General features: G+C 37.5%; 1 protein-coding gene across 1 annotated transcript; it reads left to right on the top strand.

Annotated features, from left to right (window-relative positions):
* The first annotated feature begins 6594 nt into the window (after positions 1-6594).
* LOC109412325 (uncharacterized) lies at positions 6595-21968 on the top strand. Its single transcript, XM_062856541.1, has 4 exons — positions 6595-7274; positions 20901-21066; positions 21129-21642; positions 21701-21968. The coding sequence occupies exons 1-4, from the start codon at positions 6898-6900 to the stop codon at positions 21871-21873; spliced, it is 1230 nt and encodes a 409-aa protein (XP_062712525.1). The 5' UTR covers positions 6595-6897; the 3' UTR covers positions 21874-21968.
* The last annotated feature ends 381 nt before the right edge of the window (positions 21969-22349 follow it).

The raw sequence follows: 22349 nt of genomic DNA, 5'->3' as shown, positions 1-22349 counted from the left end.
TTGAGTCACTATGATTTTTTTTTCAGATTTTTAGAACTCTGTTTTGGTACCTAAAATCAATTTCAAAGAGATTTTTCGAAATCACCTTTTGACAGCTGGGCAACTGTTTGACAGCTCCGCCCAGTACAAACTGCGACGAGGGGTGATTCGACAAATCGCTCCCATACAAACTTCAAATTGATTTTTAAATAGGTTCCCGGACTCCAAAATTCATGAAAATTTGGATTTCGGCTTAGTTTGACATGCAGATTCAGAATATCGAATTATCTCAACACCGTTAAAAAAGCCAATTCCCGAGACCGGAGAGATCTTAAACCAAGCTGAGAACCTTCCCCGGCCCCAAAAGCACCCACATACAAAAATTCACGCCGATCGGTTCAGTAGTTTCCGAGTCCATAAAGGTCAGTCAGACAGACAGCCAGACATAAATTCATTTATATATGTACAGAACAGATATATAGATAGGACATTTCCCAGAATTCCATTACCCCGAATGACCCATTACCCCGAATGATCCATTACCACAAATGCCTATCTGGAAACCCGGTCTGGATAATTAACGGTTCTCCAAGTGGTTGGTTATATTTTCAACAAAGAGTTTCCTTCTTTGAGCATATGTTGCTCTTTCTTGCCTTACTACTTATTTATTTGATTTAATCCAACTGAACTACTGAAGGACTTTTTGGCATTTCAACTGCTAATGTGATCATCAGATATGTATCCTGCTTTCAAACATAGGCTATTCTTTCTAGTTATTCTTCTAAGGAATTTGTTAGCGCTGCAACTGGTAATACTTTTATCAAAGATTTTTCCTCCTTCAATCATAGGCTATTCATTCAAGGTATACTGTGTACTATATAGAATAGTGAATCTGAATATACTCTTTCGATTCTCTAAAAGGCAGAACGAAATTTTATCAACCAAGCCATTTCATTCCGGGAGCAAATAGAAAATATTCGGAGTAATGGAATTCGGAGAAATGTCATAGAGTCAGATTTTTTCACACTTTCTTTATGCATCCATGATGTTCAGGAGCATTTCAGGTACATTCTAGTTCCAGGGGTATTCCAGATGGTCTCAGGGGGTTTCAAAGGGTTTCAGGAGTCTTTCAGGATATTTCACTGGCATCCCAGGGGTTTCAAGAGGTGCTCCATGGGGTTGCAATGGTGCACCAGGGATTTCATAGTAATGTATATTGTACTTAGCTTTGTGTTGATGCTGTAACGTTTTGCGTTTTTTTTTTAATTAAAAAAAGTAGATAAAAATAAAAATAAAATTGATTTTTCATTAATGTTTGTATATTAGTTATCAACTTTGAAATATTTCGTTTATGTTTGTAAAATCGATTCGTGCCTGTTACTTATGCTCTTGTGGAATTTATTTGTCATAGTGTTTGTTAAAGCTTCCTCGATAGTAGCGCTTTTATAGCATGATACGCATGGCGCGTACATACCTTTTGGCGGATTACAGGCGCGATGCAAATTTGTCGCCATGCATGATATTCGCCATGCTAAAATAGTTGGCGCGATTATTAATAATAGAGTAATGGTTCAATAGTCGGACTTTTCGAAAAGAAGCACGGTTTCGAGGCGCAAGACAATTTTCTACTCGTTCATTTCGCTACACAATCGGCTGGAAAGCAGAAGTGCGCGAGTATAGTTTCGAGTGATAGCTCCAAATTACGTTTAGTTGAGTCAGAAGTTGAAAGTTATTTTAAGTTAAGTTTGAATTCTGGTGAAAGTTATTTCTAAAGTTGAAGGTAATTTAGTAGTGAGTGAGTTTAAGTGTTTCTAAGTAATGTAAAACGTTTTTTGTGGTTTTCTTTCTTGTATAGTGGACCGAGGTCCATAGAATCCGCGAATTCTGCTGATAATTTTATTCAGTTGCAGAAACTACGAAAAAAGGTAATTAATTTAATAATTTCTAAAAAGTGCTTATTGAAACTAATTCGCTTATTAAAACTAATTCCTGTTGGACGTGTAGCGCCCAGCAGCGCTTTTTTCGTACGGCTGGATTTCCGTACTATTTCGGCGATCGTCATCGCCGAATCGGGGTGTTATTGGCGGAGTGAACCGCCCTTTCGTCCGTTGAACGCGACCCGTGTGCCCAGCTAAGGCCCGCCTTCAAAGGTAGCCAAACGGAGTGGAGTGAAGTCGCTAAGCTATTTTCCGTAGCGAGTAATCCCCCTCGGTCGCCAAAAACCGAAGGTAGGTCCAATTTCGTCTAACCCCGTGGACCAGGGAACGAGAGTTTGGTTCGCGTGCAGCGTGTCGTCAATTGCACGCCGCGAACCCGGTCACAATCCAGGTACATAGGAGTAGTGGCATTCCCCGCTCGGTCATAGTTGGAACCTAAGTACGCGAAGCCGGGTCGCTGGGCTCTGTAGCTCTCCTATCGACTGGTGAGGGACCGTCCCGGGAATCGTACGGCATCCGCCGCATACTCTCGTCGAGATAAACCGGAAGCTTCCGTCCAGCCGCCACTCCCTCCGCAACGATAATACGGCCATAACGCACACGGGTCTCCTCGTCGTCGCTGCGCGCCAAAACGCAGCCCCAACACGCCAGGTACCGCCATCTTCGAGAACCGAAGGACGCCATCATCGAGTCGTCGAGCTTCGTCGTCGCCCCGCCATCGATCGTCGTCAAAAAAACCTGCGCAGGTACGTCAAGAGCTTCTTTTTTACATGGCCATGTTTGCTCTTTCCATTCCGTATTGAAATTTCCGTCCAACACGAATGAGTCGCCTAAAAAATAAACGGTTAAATTTTTGAAAATTAGTTCAGTTATATTACGTTTTACGTTGCTTCTTTTGAATAAACATACTCACTACCTTTAGTTACGTTTCGTTCCGTTATTCTGCTCGATTGAGTAAGCATCCCTTCGGCTCTCCCTAAGGTTCTGTTAGCCTGCGAAAGAGTAGAACTTAATGTGGTGTGATAAGGTCAGACGAAAAGGGTCTTTTTCTTTTTGTGTATTTCTGCAAATCTCAAGGTGCAGCGGACGGATCTTCCGTTGGCACTGGCATCGCTGATTCCCAGTGTGGCGTACATCAGTGCAGCGACCGCCACGTTGAAACCCTGCTGATGCCAGTAGCCCGCCATTTGTCGAAACACTGCCAATAATCATCCGTTTGGCAGGCCTTCTTCGCTCCCGTTGGCAATCCGCTGGAGTTTCATCTAGTCCGGCAAATCACTGGCGATTTATTACAAGGCTTCTAATCTACCAGTGACGCCCCCCTTCCCCCTTTATCTACAAAGTGCCACCGTCTGGCCCGAATCTTCCGTGAAATCATCTTGCCATCGGTCACCATGCCGGCAGAGGTCGGAAAGAGACATCCGGCGTACCTAATCTCAATAACAAACAAACACCAACAAAATTCCGCAAGAATTCACCTAGCTAATGTGACGTCATGGATTGGAATGAACTATGTATTTTTGAAAAGTAATTAGCCTCAGCGGTAGTTAAGTTATTCATGAAAGTCGCCCTGAGTAATATAAATTTCACCATTCTTCATTTGTTTTCGTTCACGTTGTTACTTTGACCCATCGCTGTTTAGTAGTTCATTAATTTGTGTACAACATTCATGAATCGTTTTTCTACGGAATGGTTGCTTGAATAAATGGCTCACTTAAATGGAATGTCGCTTACATATTTTGGAATATTTTCAAAAGATATTGTTACTAGGTGTAGGATTTTTCAAACTACAGTAGACGTTCGATAACTGCAACATGTTTACGTTTCGCTTAGCGAACGAAATTCGATAACTGCAACGACTGACAGATGTCAACAAGTTGTCAAACGACCAAAAATATCCGTGAACGTGATCCGACTGTTCATTTGGGCTAACATGGCGCACCATTTTGACGTTTGGCGGTGCGATAACTGCAAATTTGTTGCACTTGCCGAACTTACAGTTAAAAAGCATTGCAGTTAAACCGTTTGCACCGACCGAACGTCTGCTGTACTAGGATTTTGTTGTTCTGATTTGATGCTAAGAGAACCCAGATCGGTTGACAAACGGCATACACTTTGTCAAAAAATCTCGCAAAAAGTTACTCTCAAGTGCGGGCATAAACACGAGTGGAACGATTTTCACGAAGTTCGTTCAGCTGCTTGGTTTCGCTGATAATATTTGTGGTAATGGGATTTGTATTATATTTGTCAATTGTATGTCTATTGTCTGTAAACGCATTGGTCGTATACTTGTCTATGCAAATGTCATATTGATAATGCTCATAATAAACAATAATAGTAAAATGTATAGAATGTGTTACTTTATTTTGGTAATTGAAATACCACAATATTGATATTATAGCTCGCAAATGTTTTTTTTTTTTAATTGAAACGATGACGGAAACGTATATTTGACAAAAGAGTGAAGCTAGGCAGATTAGTCATTAATGTGTCGAAGACAAAGTACATGATGGCAAGGGGCTCCAGGGAGGACGCGCGCGCCACCCCGAATTTATATCGACGATGATGAAATCGAGGTGGTTGAAGAATTCGTGTATTTGGGCTCACTGGTAACCGTCATTAACGGCAGAGTAATTCAGAGACGCATTGTGGCAGGAAATCGAGCTTACTTCTGACTCCGCAGAACTCTACGATCGAATAAACTTCGCCGTCACATGAAGTTAACAATCTACTAAACGCTGATTAGACTGGTAGTCCACTATGGGCACGAAGAATGGACTCTACGTGCAAAGGACTAACGCGCCCTTGGAGTTTTCGAACGGAAGGTGTTGCATACCATCTATGGCGGAGTGCATATGGAAGACGGGACTTGGAGAAGGCGAATGAACCATGATGAGATGATAGTTTAATAGACCTCAACCAAATTATTGAAAATGTACCAATGAAACAATTGCCTTCTAATTTCAGTTATCTTCATAAATCGATTTTAGAACTTCGTAAAATTAGATCTGACGATTCCAATTCTTTGCTATCAGCCGCACTATACAAAAAGATGATTGACAAATTACCATTACCGAAACCAATAAGAGATCACCCAAATCATTGCTGGGAAAGAATTTTCGAAAATACTAACAGTAAACAACTATCATCCATCCAAAGATCAGTTTGCTATCTTTTTGTGCACAAAAAGATAGCATGCAAAGAATTGTTATATCGTCAGAAAAGAATCTCCTCTCCATATTGCGCTGATTGCAATAATATTAGTGAGACTCTTGAGCACATGTTTTTTGATTGCAGAAAAATAAGAATATTATGGCAGTACACACTAGCAAACATTCGTAAACTAGATACAAGAAGCTTTAGAAACAAAAGTAATGCCGATTTCCAATTCCCTGAGTTAACTTTTTTGAATAGAGTAAAACGAGACCAAACGATGAACATGTTATCAAAGTATTTAAAATATATAATTGAAACAAAGACTGAAGATAGAAGTTTAGATCATTATAAATTTAGTTTAAGGATTTGATGTAAACTATTTTATAGAGCAGAAAATAAAGCAAGATTTTTTTTACAAAAAAAAAAAAAAAAATGAGCTGCATCAGCTGCTGAGAGAACCAACCTTCGTCCACACCGCGAAAATCGGGAGGCAACGGTGGGCGGGTTACGTCATCAGGATGTCGGATAGCAACCCGACTAAAATGGTTCTCGAAAACCATCCAACCGGTACAAGAAGACGTGGTGTGCAGCAAGCTAGGTGGGTCAATCAAGTGGAGGATGATTTGCGGACCCTACGCTGAGTGCGGAACTGGAGACACACGAGTAGACTGGAGACGACTGATACGTACAGCAGAGGATACTCAGGCCTTAGTCTGACCGGTAAATCCGACAAATTCTAGATAAATAAATTCTGGGATTTCAATTTGTCATTCATCTGCTTATGGATTTCAAAGCAGCAGGCGATTAAGTGAAAAGAAACGAGTTACGGCAAAAACGCTGCGCATACCCTCATCGGATTCAGATGTCCTATGTTGTATTTTAATTCCTCTTTTTTGGGCTTCACGAGTATGCACCAGATTGCGGTCACTTCGGGATTTTATTCCAACGATTTTGAATTCCGACGGTCTACAACACTCTAAGCAACATCTAAATCACATTTCACTAAATTGCAGTTTTATCAATCTAAATGACCATTTCGTTCACAAGAGTGCCATTTAACAATTTACCCAAAACTAGCTGTACCCGGCAAACTTTGTCTTGCCTACTGCGATTTTTGATGTTTCAAGTCCCTAGCCAAGCGCCCAAGTCCCCGTTCAAAATGTATGAAAACCCGATTTTCAAAAACTATCTATTTTCCCATGTTTTAGGACTCATAAACCTTCCTTGGGTGAAAACTAACAGAACAAAACTTAGACGACCCAAATCGGACCACCCGTTCGCAAGTTATGCGCGGTCCCACGTATGCCACTGCATTTTTATATATATAGATAGAACAAAAAAAGTCTACTTCAACGTTGCCCGGAAGAACGGTGACACAGTTCAAATAGAACTTTCTTTGCATTCACACCATCGTCGGTATTCTCGTCGCAGGAAATAAATCCAATTAGGCAAGTGGCTGGTGAAGGTGGATCGATTGTTTCTGTGGAAATTGATATTTTGCATTATGTGGATTTATAATCAAAAACAAATTTTGACAAAATTGAATTGATAAGTGAATACTCCTCTGACTGCAGTCGAAAGATCGCCATTCAGATTGGCCTACATTTAGTTTGAGACTAATCTGTTATGTGTACCCATAGATAGCACACTTCTGATTTTGTCAAATCTTTCCAGTCGCACTTGAGGACGATGCCCGTTATCGACGTATTGTTACTCAACGTGAACTAAATAAATCGATCAATCATCGTAGACGTCAAGAGAACCACTTGTTCGGACAGAAATTGGCCATCGCCTAACGGTTTCGTCAGTCTTTTGCAGTCGCAACATGGGTCAGCACAACGCAGACGAACTCCAGGCGCCAAGCTGGTTGAACAATCAATTCCTTTTGGAGGTCATCCGGAAAGCGCAGAACGACCAATCGCTAACGCTCTGCCATGGATGTAAACTACGGCCAGGAACTAATGCTGGAGACCACTACGCCAGCATTATGTTCCGGACGACGGTCCACTACCGGTCAGCACGATACCACAAAGAGCAAGCGATAAGTCTGATTATGAAACTCCCTGCGCAGGCTGATGGTTTCAAAAAAGACCTGCTCGAAGGAAACGACCTGTTCGAAACGGAAATGAGAATGTACAGCGAAGTGCTTCCGGCGATGTCCAAGGCTTTGAAGGAAGTCGGAGAACATTTGGAGGTTCCCAGGTAGGTGGTAGAGCTAATACTTTGATGTACAGAAAATGTTTGGCTTAAAATCAAAGTGTATAAAACATGCACAAGACTATATTATAATCTAGCATTTTTTGTATGTTTCATGTAGATCATGTTCGATTTACATAGAATGTTTTCTGCAAAAACGGAAAATATTTTCCATCTCAAAAAAAATCAGAAGATACCTTGATCCATACCCTATCATAGGGTCCCTATGTGTACGAAAACCGATTTTGAAAATATTGCTTCATTATTAAATAAAAAATCTAAAACCAAAAAAGTGAGGAAATGCTTCCAGTTTCGCCTAAAGAACAGTTGGAGTACTTAAGATTAGGTACAAGTTTGGTTTACAGAAAAGAAAGGGGGGTGGGGTGGTTCAGTGTTGAGGCATGCCCCATAGCCCCCCTGCCCCCTCAGTCAAGGCACATATCATTCAATTGAGCCCCAGCTACTTAGGAAACATAACACAAGTTTACAAAATAAAACAAAAGTCGTGAACTTCTGTCAACGACCAAAATTTTTGAAGCACAATTTAGTGCTGATTTCGAAACCGACCTTCAAAAAATTTTAAGTAGAGCAGTTTTTGAGTTTTAGCTCAATATCGAGTTTTACAACTTTTCAAAATATGTAATTTACTAAAATTCAAATATATTGCGTTTTGTTCAACCAATTTTAAATCTTTTCCCATAAATTGAAAGCTGACTACAATACCATTTGATCATCTGAATACAGGTTTTGCGTCAGATTGATGAAATTCAAGATATTGGCGAGTCTTAGGGACGATCTTCTTAAATTTTAGCAAAATTCCCAAAATTTTTTGAAGAAATGTATTTTTTTCAATAAGAAAAAACCAACTTAAAAATTCTTTCCCGACGTTTATTTGACGTATCATATGTAGGCGAGTTACAGTAAAAAATTCAGCTCAATCGGAGTATTGATTACGGAGAATGAAATGTTTGAAGTGAGCGACTTTGCTTAAAAATAGAACAAAAATCGATTTCAAATCATCAACCTTGTATGGGAAGTCGCAAAAATTTCCGCTCTACTGTAATTTTTTTCTTTCGCGTTTTCGAACTCAGGGCATGATTCTACACCAAAAATGATCATCAGCTTACCGAGTTCAAAAATGCTGTAAACTAGTGTAATTTGTGGTTCTGTAGGTTTAAAGCTTTTACCATCATTGATGACGTTAAACCCGACAATAAACCTATCATTGACCTGTTTTTATTTTATCACCAATCCCAGCATAGACCCAACAGTTGTTCGATGTTGGTCCAACAGTGGCCCAGCTAGTCATTTGAATGACAATTTATTCAATTGACAAGGATTCGCTTCTCATTTGATAGGTACACCAATTGAATTTTTTTTTTAACATGACTAGAAGAAAGAGAGACTGAGAGATTTGTTAGTTACTGTAACGCCTGTAACACATTGAGAAAACTCACTAAAAATCCTCTGCAACTTCGTAAATTCCATTGGAACCCCCCTGAGACCCCCTTGGACCCTATATAACGCTCCTGAGACCCTCCAAAATCCCCGAAAGCGCACCTGAAGCCCCTCCCCCCCTTGGACTCCCTTGAAAGTCCTCTGGAACTCCACATAACCCCCTTTAAATTTCCTAGTCACTCTCCCTTCTTAAACTTCTTTGCAACCTTGTATTCTTGAATCCATTTAGCTAAAACTTCTATTCAGGCAGCCCCGATTCATTGCCTAAATGAAGGTTTGGGTGTACTGGAGTAGCAACTACGAGCGACCAATCAAGCTCAAGCAAGCTCAATTTCTGAATGGATTCTCGCAGATTTTTTTTAAAGTTCCTTTCAGAAATTGATCCGAGGTTTAATTCAAAAAGGGGCTGTCCATAAACCACGTAGTCATTTTTTCGTGAACTTTGGACACCCCCTCCTCCCCCACCGTGGTGTTACGTGGTTTCAGCAAAATTACACGTTTGCTGAAAATCACATTTTAATATTATGCTTCTGAAATTATTTATAGACAAATGAGTGAAAAGATTATTGCCAGGTGATCGAATATATTATTTATCATCAGCAAAAGTACCCGAATTAATCCTTTCCTGAAATCATTCATATTATTTTAATTCTGTTAGATGAGAAACATGTGACATAATCTTAGGAAACTGGACTTTTCAAAATACTGCATGAATTATCAGATTGTATAATAAACATGTACTTAAATTAGCTGAGAATCTCAGCTGAGATTATGCAACTTTTAAGTATTCATGAGAAAAAAGCGAAATAAAATCCAAAATAAAATAAAGAAAAAATGTCTTGGAAAATGTTTATTTACCTGTATTTTGCACAACACGTTGACAAAACCTCTTTTTTTTTTTTTTGTCTGTATTAACGAGATTTTTAACCCTAGGCTAGTTCATCTCGGGACCCACGTTTCACTTCCCTTCCGAAGGAAGACCCACATTTTGTGAGTATGTCGGGAGTGGGATTCGATCCCAGGTCCTCGGCGTGATAGTCAAGTGTTCTAACCACCACACCAGGTCCTCGCTTTTTGTACTCAGCATTAGCGTGGTGCTGGTGGTGTTGGACAGTCGCACGGCTGACGGAAGGTTGAAGAGCGCTTAATACCTTTGTTCTCAATGTTTGACCTTTTCTAATGCTATTTCTTTTCCAAGATACAGGTTGTTTGCTTGTACGGACTCTAAATGGACAACACCATTGTTCATGCTGTGGACAGAAACAATCCACTTAGCCAGTTAAATCAAAATTGATTTTATGCTTTGGAACAGACAGAACAAAATAAAATACCAAATCAAAAAAAAACACGTGGTTTGGTCGCAAGCCCCCCACCCCCCTACGTGGCTTTTAGTGGTCTTTTGCCAGACCAGAAACCCAATCTATGGGAAAAGCGGTGGGAGAATATTTTGGTGGGACAAAATTTTCCGCGTATGAGTATTAAGGGGTAAAATCTGCAATAGCTTATGTGAAATTTACACTTCCGTTCATAGGGGTACCCGGATAAAAAATACAATACAAAAACCGAACGTTGTATTGTAACAGTACTATTTAGAACCATAGTTTTACAATACAAATAATGGTTAAAATAGCAATACAAAAACAATACAATATAACATTGCAACTTGCAACCATACGGTAAATTGTAAATAAGGTTTTTACAATAAATTTTATAGCTTGTTAAGTATCGTAACAATACAAAAAACGATTTCTTTTTATACTAATATTTTTGAGAAAACCATACATTTTATTGTAAATGATTTATTGTGAATTTTGATAGGTGGGTTTAAATATACCTTGCATTGTATGGTATATACATGGTTTCATATAATAAAATGTACACACATTACATTGCATAGCTTGCGAATGGCTTTCTTTTGTTATGTTATATTGTTTTATTCTTGGTAATATTTACATAACATAAATCGTACTATGTTACGTTTGTAATTGTGTACCCAATGACATCTGAAATCTGCCAGCGAAACGAGCCAGCAAAATAAAATGAAAATGAAGTTCAGTAGAGCAGTATTTGAGCGTTCTGACTAGAAACTATCAAGTTCAACATAATTAGCCGTTATGTGTCCAACAAATTTTTTGCTTCTTTCTACACCGTGCTTTTTGAATGGGCGCTGGGTACCCGGGTACCCTGTCGGCCACATAAGGGTTAAACTATGCCTTGGATTTTTTTTCAACACGTTTTGAATTACTCTTTAAATATAGGATCATCTACGTCAAAGTGTGGGTAATCTCTAATAGCATTAGCAGTTGAAGCTTAGGCTCCCATGCCCCACCAGCCAGATAACTGGGTTTAGCAAACTAACCATTATTTGTGGCAACACCTTGAGCGGCAAGATGGAACTTTGCCGAGCGCGCCAAGTGTTATTAGATCACTAATGTAGTTGCATGAAGTGGGTGATGAGAGGTACATAAATAACATTACAGCGTGCTTAACCGTTATTGCAACATTTGAGGCACCTGTTCGACTGAAGCTTAGAATGCATAACAAATGTTTGCGTTGAATTATACAGTTGATACAGGTTGACTCAATGGAAAACTGATAAGTTCGACTCAAATATAAGCTATGTGTTCTAGGCTCAAAGACGTACAAATATAAGAAGGCCTTTCAGTGTCTAGTTCGTTCGCTAAAAATGACTCTACAGGGGATGGCCAAAATGTTTGGGATAGGTAACTTTTTTTCTCCCACAAAAAAAAACAACATGCTGTAACTTTTCATAGAGTGCATCAAAAAATCTCAAATTTTGACTGTTTGTCAACCTATTATATGTGTATCATTGGTGCAAATTTGGGCTAGATTGATTAATTTTTCGCGAAGTTAGAACCGTTCGGGTAAAACACCATTTTTTAGATAGCTAATTTTTGAACTGTCATATCCCGGAAACCAGTGAACCGAAATGAATGAATTTTGTAATGTTTATCAACAATATATTGATACTTATTACGACGTAATAAAATGTAATATTTTCTCATAGCGAATTAAGTTATACCGGGTTGAAATTTTTACCCATATAGAGGAAAATAAGTCAAATTTACAATACCACACAAAAATTATTAAATGTGTTCTTCCTTCAATCTAAATAGGCTCTAATATATCTGATTAGAGATAATTTGAGAACAGAAGCGGAAAATCTTTGGATATCAACACTAAAATTTATTGAAATCGATGTAAAAAAATCACATTTTTTCGAGAAAAATACAAAAAAATTCAATCCATGATAACTCTTTTCAACGCTTAAAAAGTATCAATGTTTTAATAGTTTATGAAGCATTTACATATTGTTAGTGTACGTTCAAAATTTCATTCGATTCGGTTCACTGGTTTCCGAGATATGACAGCTCAAAAATGAGTTGTCTAATAAATAGTGTTTTACCCGAACGGCTCTAACTTTGCGAAATATTAATCAATCGAACCCAAATTTGTACCAATGATGCACATATAATAGGTTGACAAACAGTCAAAATTTGAGATTTTTTGATGCACTCAATGAAAAGTTATAGCATGTTGAACTTTTTTGTGAGAGAAAAAAAGTTGCCTATCCCAAACATTTTGGCCATCCCCTGTATATAAAAGATGATTGCGATTGATGAACTTTATCATCAATCGCAATCATCGCAATTGAAACGATTGTACAGCTATACACATACAGCTCGTTTTGAATCTCATTCACTGACTCACGGTAATCTTACTTATGTGTTTTTGCGGAGTGACCACATTCGCATTCCTTTTCTCACACTGTACATACCTAATCCGCCTTAACCATTGGGTTATCTTTAATTTAACTTTCTTTCTTGATTTTTCTTCACGAAAAAAAGTTACGAACATCAACAAAACAACGCACGGAAAAATCTAGAATTGGAAACAAAACTAACAATGCACGAAAAAAATATTCTGGAAATGTGAATGGTTCAAACGTAAGAAAAACAGTGGAGTATATTGTTACATAAAAATCTTATGTAAATGTATAGTAGCTACAGTACGCAATGATTTTTTCTAACCTTTGCATTACGATACATTTTTATTGTAGCTGATACACTATAGATATGGTACACGAATGGTTTTTACCAAATAACGTATGGTTGATTTTTATCCGAGTATGTCTATGTCTTTTTTAACTTAATCATTTTATGGCTATATCGGTCTTTTTCTACTCATAGTGTAAGGGAGTAGAGATCAAAGTGGATAATGAAATGATAGATATGATAGTATTCGCTAGGTTGCGAACAAGTATGAAAATTTATACAAGTTAATCATTTGATGGCTTCATCGGTCATTTACTACTCATAGTGGAAGGGATAAAATTTATATAAGGTGAAATTAGGCAAGTAGGCCATGTATTGAACGAATACATCGAATGCGTGAAACTTCTGCCGTACGACCTGTGCTTTTTAACAGATCGGCTTGGTTGGTAGTTCATACCACCTTACCAAGACTGGCAAAAGTTTCAGGCACCCGACTGCCTATGTATTGTTTTGTTTTCATCACAAGTTCTATCGATCGGTTGCTTTATCGGAATTCACACTTCGTTCATAGGGGTATGCCTATATTGCAGCTTTTTCGATCTTATTGGATAGAACACTTTTCTTTTTAAGCCAAACTTTTTATATCATATTCTGATTTATCGACCATTCACGCATTCGATGTATTCGTTCAATACATGGCCTACTTGCCTAATTTCACCTTCTATAAATTTTCACACTTGTTCGCTACCTAGCGAATACTATCATATCTATCATTTCATTATCCACTTTGATCTCTACTCCCTTGCACTATGAGTAGAAAAAGACCGATATAGCCATAAAATGATTAAGTTATTAATAGAATACGGTCGATAAATCAGAATATGATATATCTTTTTTAGAGATATCTGGTGTTTTTGTATCCGTAGTTTAAAAAATTCCAAATAAAATCAAATTTCAAAAAGTGTCCAGTATGGGATGATATGACTTTTAATGTTTTTTAAATTCACACATCTCTGATAAGTTTATATGTTACGCCAAATTTTTGGAATTTTCTGATAAAAATTTGATAATTCAGAAAACTTGAAATTCAATTTGTTTAAAAAGAATATTTCTAAACAAGTGGACTATCGCAAATTTGTCATTGCACGAAAAATAGCGAAATTTGAAATTTTTGAATATTTTGTAAGCGAATAGGTCCAAGTAAACAGTTGGCTTAGAAAAGTTATGTGTTTTGATAGACTGCTGGACATGGTAATAGAGCACATTTAAAACTACATATTCACATTTAGAAATCATTCCAAAACCAAAACTTGGCGATTTTTCTCAAAAAAAGATAGGCGAAATATTGAAAGTTGAAATTCAAGTTATGAACATCTATCTTCATAGAAAAACCATAGAAAAACGATATAGTGCATCTCCGATTGTCGTGAAACTTGGTGGGCTTGTAGTTCTTCGGAAATAATTAGACCCGTATTTTTTATTTCGTCATTAGGGTGACCAATTTTCATATAGGGTGGTCCAAAAAATCAAGGTTTTTCAAAACTAAAAATTTTCAAAAAATCGTAACTTTTGAACTATTTGACCGATTTTAAACTTCTTTTTTTTTGTTTTAAAGCTATTGAATTGTAGTTTTCGGGGCTAAAATGTAAAGAGTACTATAAAATATGCAAATATATTAGTTTTTTCACGTTTTCATAGTCTCGGGACCAAAGAGGTATCCTGTTTTATATTTTTATCAGAAAATTCAGGAAATTTGGCGTAACATATCAAAAAATCAGAAATGTATGTTATTTTGTTTTTTAGATATGATTTTTTGAATATAGAGAGTCATATATTTTAGTACTAGCTACTCTAAAATTGCTTGAAATTGCAAATTCTCATAAAACTATGCATAGTATTGCTTTTTAAAGTGATTCCTGGTGGTTTTGGTATCCATAATATAATAAGGAATTAAAATATAATCAAATTTAAAAAAGTGTCAGTTTTTTTTATTCTTAATAACTTAACCTAATTTACAGCTCTATTGACCACTGGGGCACTACGTGAGCAATTTCAATTGACAGCTGCACTTACATTTTGTACAGCGCCTAGATTCTATCCTACTTTATCGAACTGGTTGCCTTTCTGCTGCTTTCACATTTTCTACTTTATACCTAGTAGAATGATGAGCACAAGGATAGGATGGCCGTTGTTCCTTTCCAGTCCGATTGGGGGTCCATTATGAGTAGCAGTTCGCCGATGTCCAGGTATCCGGGTTCGTTTGAGCCATGGGGCTCAGAAGAGGGTCAGTGTCAGTTGCTCTCGGGGAAAAGCAACTGACGAAAAATTGCAAGGTCCGGGGCTGGGAATCAAACCCATGACCATCCGCATATGAAGCGAACGTGTGACCAACTACGCCACGGGCCCCGACTAAAAAAAAATAAAAAATAAATAAAAGTGCCTTCTATGGGAAAATTTGACCTTTTATTTTCAAAAAATCATATATGATTTTCCATGAGCTGGAACGAAAATCAACACGATCAAAACAAAAGACAATCTAGAGTGCGGTGCAACAATGACTTCAACAGTTTTCAAACCACAACATCTTGGCAACACAAAGTTTGCCGGGACAGCTAGCTGTCCAATAAAGAAAATCTGTACACTAGAAGCTGAGATTCGTAGCTCTAAACCTGGGAATTTTATATGAGAATCGACCAACTTGTACTTTACTCTACCCAGTACTGTATTCTTCTTCTTCTTTTTCTTATTCTTCTTCTTCTTCTTTATGGCTCTACGTCCCCACTGGGACTTGGCCTGTCTCGCTTCAACTTAGTGTTCTTTGAGCACTTCCACAGTTATTAATTGAAGGGCATTCTTTGCCTGTCATTGCATGAATTTGTATGTTGTGAGGCAAGTACAATGATACTCTAAGCCGAGATAATTTTCCCGACCGGAACGAGAATCAAACCCGCCGTCTCCGAATTGACCAAAGCCTTATGCGAGGTATGCACTTCAAACGGAATCAGCTCCGTACTAGGATCCGGAATAACGTGACCCTTTATTATTTCTTGAGCGATTCCTTGCCTTAATTTCTTACGCATCGAGATAGTCCAAGAAATTTCTTGCGATCGGCGTACTACCCATTAATCACTAGGCTAACTGGAGAACATTCTGGTTTGGATATGACGCTATGTATCGCGACATGTTACTGACACATTCTACGGGCCCCGTATCATCAATACCAATTTTTCAAAGTTGAGTAATGGCATTGTTGGTAGCGCCACATCAGCACTCGCTGTACTCCGCATGCCCCAATGTATCCAGAGCTGAAGGTCATCTCATGCCACACCCGTTATCTACGAGGGGGACCGGCAGCAGACCGTGAACAAAGTGTGTCAGATAGCAACCATGGGCAGAATCCATCAGAAGAGAAAACACAATAGGTGATGAAGTGCCATTTGTCTGCTGATCAGTACGAATGTTGAAAAAACTATTTTGTTACCTTTATAACACCACTGAATTAAATCTAGAATAATTAATTGAATGCGTGAAAAGTGTTCAGGTGTTAGCAGGCACTGGCAGTGATGTTATGAACATGTTATATTCGTCATCTATGTTATGCTTAATGTTTACAGCAGCACGCTCATTTCCTTCAGATGAATGATTTTTTCTTAAGTACGCACATCCTTTGAATTTAGTGCCTTATGAATGGTGAGGTTGGTTTGTTATTTGTGAACTACAATTTTACAACCTAATATTCATCAATTGAAGCTAAACAATTGAAATTAGTCCATTTAGATAACGTTAATAGCATTGAACTCGTAGCCAAAACGGTTAATAACGGTAAGGTTGTGAAAAGAGATTAGCATTCATTTGCAGTCAATTAATGGAATTTATATTTTCGGCCAGTTTAATCACACCTAGCGAATAAGTAAATTGAAACTCTTAAAATTATCGTGTACATTGCTCCACACTCATTGAAAGGTGAAAAACATAACTAACCTTATAATGTACATTAAGGAAACCGAGTTCTTGATTATCCACAGATACTTAGCCTGTTCAATATTTATACGAAGCGATACAGCTATCAACTGATTCATCTAGTTGCGCGGTAGAAGACACTACAGTAAGAATTTCATTAATCATCTAAAGTTAAGAATGAATTCTAATGATAGCTTTTTCTCCAGGAATTTTGTAATTTCTTTTCCCATCAATAAATTCACAATATTACGAAGAACCTACCGCCCAACTGGCATATTTGACATTTTTATCACATTCTACATTACTTTTGTCATCCAAAAATGTATTCGACATGATATTAGTGTGACAATAAATATAAATTGAACGACGATTAAGATTAGCATTGAAATCGTGATTTTAAGTCTTTTAAGCACACTTTTCATCCAAACCATCGTATTTTAAACACCAACACACTGATTTTTCAAAAATCTTCCATCATTTGTAGATAAATGTATGTAGGTTTTTTAGCATAAAAAAATTTTTAATCGGAAGACTTCACAGCTCTGAAATATGGCTGATCATAGTATGGGTTTATATTGCGTTGTAACGTCACGAAAAATCAACATTTTTAAATTTTATTCAAATACGGGAAACGTTACAAATATGAAATTTTGTATGCTGTTTGTACTCGAAAAGATCTTTCAAATGAGACTAAAAAAATTAAAATCGGTTCACGGAAGCCTGAGTTTCACCTGGTTGAAGTTTGCGTTGTATCGTCACGAAAAAAAGTTCAGTGGAAAAGATTAAATCTTTCTGGCTTGGACGGCATCTGAATTGGACAAACTTAGTTCTATATTCAATACAGTTCTCGTTGTGTATGATCTCTTTTCCGAAATATCGTTTATAAATTGCGTACCATTGCCGGTTAATAAACTACGTAGACTTTTGAAGGACGGGAGGGATGGTGTTTGGCCAAAATCTACTGCGATATTGTAAAATTTTTTAATCGTGATCTAATACCACTCAAACCGAAAATTTTTGTGATATGAGTGGCCAACAGACGAAACACTGACGAAATTACAAAGTTATTAAGTTGGTCAAAGAATTACAGCGCTAGAGAACTTACAAATTTTAAATTTCATACATCTCAAGATCCCTTTTACATAGAAATACGATTTCTTCGGCAAAGTTGTTTGGTAAGTAAAGGACTTGCAGTTAATTTACCAATAGATGCGAGATTTTGCCACTAGAAGACGTTAGTTTCCATTTTGCAAAAGCAGACAAGGGATTAGAATTTCTTGAAAAGTATTCCACAAGCTGGAACTTTTTTCACTTTATAATTCTTGGCTTTCAAAATTTAATTTGATTTTATTCACTTGTTCCTTAGATATAAGAGTCAATAGAACACAGTCAAAAATATGATTCTGCTTAAAGCGCTCCATCTTTGTGTAGAGCTAACCAATCAAGTCCGAAATTGTAAAAATAACAGATAACAAGATGAGGAACTATCAGTCAAAATTTGAGAATTTTTAATATATATTATAAAAAGTTACGGCTTGTTGAATGTATTTTGGGTAAAACAACTTTAATGAAGCAACCATCTTTCCAATTAATCACGATCCTGAGATAAGTAAAACTAAAAATGTGTATGCCCTCTAGCGCCTCCTATTTGAAGGATTTGAAATCATACGGCCCATCAATTGAAAGTTCTTGACCAGCCAAACCATTTTGTCGAGGACACCAATTATCTAAATAGTTAGGATCTTGAAAAATATGGGATTTTTTTTATGGGATGGATATTACGTCAGTGTTACATCTATTTTTGATATAACAAAAATCACCGACAAACAGACGTAACACCTACGGAATTGAAACTCATATATCTCGGGACTCTAATTACCTAGACTTTACACTTTTAGAAAGTTGATGTCTTTGGAAAAGTTGTTTATCTTGTCAAGAATTTTCAGTTTAAAAGCCGTTTGGTTTTTCTAACTGACTAGTGATAGTTGAAATTTTGAAAAATAATGCACTTCATTCATATTCAACATGTTGTAACTTCTTATAAAGTGCCCATAGATTTTGCCAAAAAATTGTTTCTCAACTAATCAAAATTTGTTGAAAACTTTTTGAGGAATTCTAAACTATTGTAAACTTTTAATAAGCGTCGCCCAGTGTGTCTGAATCTCACATCCAATAGTAAATCAGCTGGAAGTTTTTGACTTATCAAACAACTTTGCCAAAGACACTAACTCTAAGTAATTATGACTCTGACATATATAGGATGGATTTTTTTTGTCAGAATTAGGTTTATTTGTCTTTGGAATCACAGAAATTGATGCCCCTAAGTGGTATGCAGATCCTCAAGCATGTCTTTGGTTCAATAACTGCTCGCACATCTTAAAGCGTTTTTAATTGAATCAATGACATTGCATAAATTATTGAAAAAATGTTCAATTCGATGGCGTGATTAGTTTTATGCTGCAAAATCTAAATATCTGGCGGTGCGAAGTAATGAATATCAACGGTTTAGGCTTTGGGACAATATTAGATGAATATGAGTGGTACTCAACCGAAGATGGGTACCATTAACCTTCATGAAGGAGTTTTCATACTGCTAATAGCAATAACTTGGCCCTCCGAGCCATTTATCACAAAACGGATTTTTAATAGAATAAAGTTGCTCTTGGAGCAGTAAAAATAATGCAATAATATATTCACAAATTCGGGCAATTTTGTCTGATTATTCTGATTCAAAAATGATGTGCATTTTCGTGACGTTACAACGCGAGCAGAAATCTGTTTGAAACTGAACGGGCGTTGTAACGTCACGAAATGTAAAAGTCGATTTTATCCAAAAACGAATCCGAAATGTATATGTTTTATTTCACTGCATTGAAGAACAAACCAATAAATTTCAATGGTGGGAGAAATTTTCAGTTTAAAATAAAAATTCGAGCAAATTTTTCAGGATGTTGGTTCGCGGTAGAGGGGGTCGAATTCTAGCGCGTTGTGACGTCACGCCACAAATAAGCATTTTAAACAAGTTTTTATAATGAAAACTAAATGTTAAACAGGTCTAACATATCGGAAATTTTACAATGAATCTGAATATGATCAAATATTTTGAGGTTTACAGTCGTTTTTATGAGTTATAGTGAAAAATCTGACTACGAATACGTAGAAACGTTGTAACGTCACGGTAGAATGTGCCTTCTCTCGACGGCGTGATGAGTTATATGCTGAAAATTTTAAATATCTGGCGGTGCAAAATAATGGATCTCAGCGCGCTAGTCTTTGTAACAAACTAGAAGAATATGGGTGGTACTAAACCGAAGATGGGTGCCGGTGTCATTAACCTTCATGAAATAGTATTCATACTATCGATAGCAATAACTTGGCCATCCGAGCCATTTATCACAAAACGGATTTTCAGTAGAATAAAGTTCCCCTTTAAGCAGTGAAGATAATGCAATGATATATTCACAAATTCGGGTACATTTGGCTGATTATTATAATTCTAACATGATGTGCATTTTCGTGACGTTACAACGCGAGCAGAACCCTGTTTGAAACTGAACGGGCGTTGTAACGTCACGAAATGTAAAAGTCGATTATTCAAAAACAAATCCGAAATTTTAATGTTTTATTCCATTGAATTGAAGAACAAACAAAATAATTTCAATAGTGGAAAAACATTCAGAATATCATAAAAATCCGAGCAGATTTTTTAAGATGTTGGTAGCGCGTTAGAGAGGTTCGGATTCTAGCGCGTTGTAACGTCACGCTACAAATACGCATTTTAAACACGCCTTTTTAATGAAAACTAAATGTTCAATAGATCAAATATATCAGAAATTTTACAAGGAATCCGAATATGAAAAAATATTTTGAGGTTTACGCTCGTTTTCATGAGTTATAGAGGAAAATCTGACTACGAATGCGTCAAAACGTTGTAACGTCACGGTAGAATGTGTCTACTTTATAAAGTAAACATATTTCTTCAGCATATCAGATAGATTCTAATCGTGTTACCATCAAGATTTAAGATACACCGAGTATCGTGGAACATACGACTTCGAATAATATAATATCCCTCCGGCACCAAACGGCCAAGAGTAACATGCTTACACGAGACTGTGGACATTTGATCGGGAGTGTATTTTACGCACGCAGTTCGGAGTATTGAAACAATTTCTCAAACGATATCTTTTTTAAATAGACTGATCCACGCGTCTCACAAACCTCATACGATTATTATCCTCGAAGACGTATCACCGAAGGCTTGGCTCACTGGCCGGGAACTCATCACCAGCTTTGAGGAAGCACTTCCCACAATCAGAAACGTAGCGAAATTCCATGCGGCATCATACTTTCTGAATCAATCGGTAAACTGACAGAATGTTGTAACCCCATTAAATAAGTTACTAAACCTTATTTATGTTTCCAGTCGGTGGATCTATCGAAAAACTGCATCGATATGTTCACGAAGGCGGATGGCGGAGCCTTCTCGATATTCTACAAGGGCTTTGATGCCTTCTGTGATGCTGTCCAAGGATGGGTTGGATGCGAAAAGTTTGCAGCAAAGTTTAAAAACCTCAAAGGAACAACGCATAAAAAGATCCAACAGGTTTACACAGCGAACGCCAAAGACTCGGGGTACAACGTTCTCAATCATGCCGATTTGCACTGGAAGAACTTGCTGCACAAGAAATCGCCGAACGGTCGAATCAAGGACTCGATGCTGATCGATTACCAATGCTGTCACTGGGGTTCGCCGGCCATCGACGTCATCAGTTTGGTGGATTTGGTAGTGGATCACGAAACGAAGAAAACCTACCGCAAGGAAATCATCTACGAGTATTACCAACACTTTGTCCTGATTTTGAACAAGCTCGGGTTCTTGGGCAGTGTTCCGACGCTGGCTGATTTGCACATGGAATTGCTGAAGAAGGGGTTCTTGGGTAATCTAGTGATTTGTTCCATACATTTCAAACACTAATTGATTTCATTTGTTTGCAGAGGTGTTCCATGTGGTTGTGTTTGAGCAGTTCAAACATGTTCAGTTGACCGAAAATACATTTGACGATCTGAGCAAAGGTCGTGGTGAAAATCCTGGCTTCGGGAATGAATCATACTTGGAAGTTGTTCGCGCTGAGATGCCATCGTTGATGTACAAAGGACTATTGGATTGATTTACCAAATGAAAGATGTTTGTTCCGCGTATTTCTGACAAAAAAGCCAAAACGATACATTCCTTAAAAGTTTATAATATATTAGTGTTAGAAGACTTGTTTGAATTGTATTTTTTTTTTTACATTTTCTTTTGATGGTCAACATCCTCTTTAACATTTAGTTTTGACGTTTTGAGTATATAAATGAAATTCCTGTAATTTCCACCTGGAATTTTTTCAAGAACTCCACCAGGAATTATTCCAGGACTTTCTCCAGGAATTGTTCCGGGGTTCGCTTAGGAATTGCTTCCGGGATACCTCCTGGAGATTCTCCAGGAATTCCTCCAGGGATTCCTTAAGCAACTGCAATAGGGATGCCTACAGGAGTTCATTCGCGAACTCTTCTTAGGATTCCTTCAGGATTTCTCCATGAATTCCTTCTGAGGTTTCTTGAGTTCCTCCTCTTAGGAATTCTTCAGAAATTTCTCCAGGGATTC

This window comes from Aedes albopictus, chromosome 3 (genome assembly GCF_035046485.1).
Source record: "Aedes albopictus strain Foshan chromosome 3, AalbF5, whole genome shotgun sequence".
Lineage (NCBI taxonomy): Eukaryota > Metazoa > Arthropoda > Insecta > Diptera > Culicidae > Aedes > Aedes albopictus.
The sequence above is the reverse complement of the archived record's forward strand: the minus strand, read 5'-3'. Positions and strand labels throughout refer to the sequence as shown.

Excerpts from the sequence above, each read along its gene's own strand:
- LOC109412325 (XM_062856541.1), top strand. The coding sequence starts at position 6,898 with ATGGGTCAGCACAACGCAGACGAACTCCAGGCGCCAAGCTGGTTGAAC. Across the intron at positions 7,275-20,900 it reads GAACATTTGGAGGTTCCCAG|ACTGATCCACGCGTCTCACA; the intron begins GTAGGTGGTAGA and ends TTTTTTAAATAG. Across the intron at positions 21,643-21,700 it reads GCTGAAGAAGGGGTTCTTGG|AGGTGTTCCATGTGGTTGTG; the intron begins GTAATCTAGTGA and ends ATTTGTTTGCAG.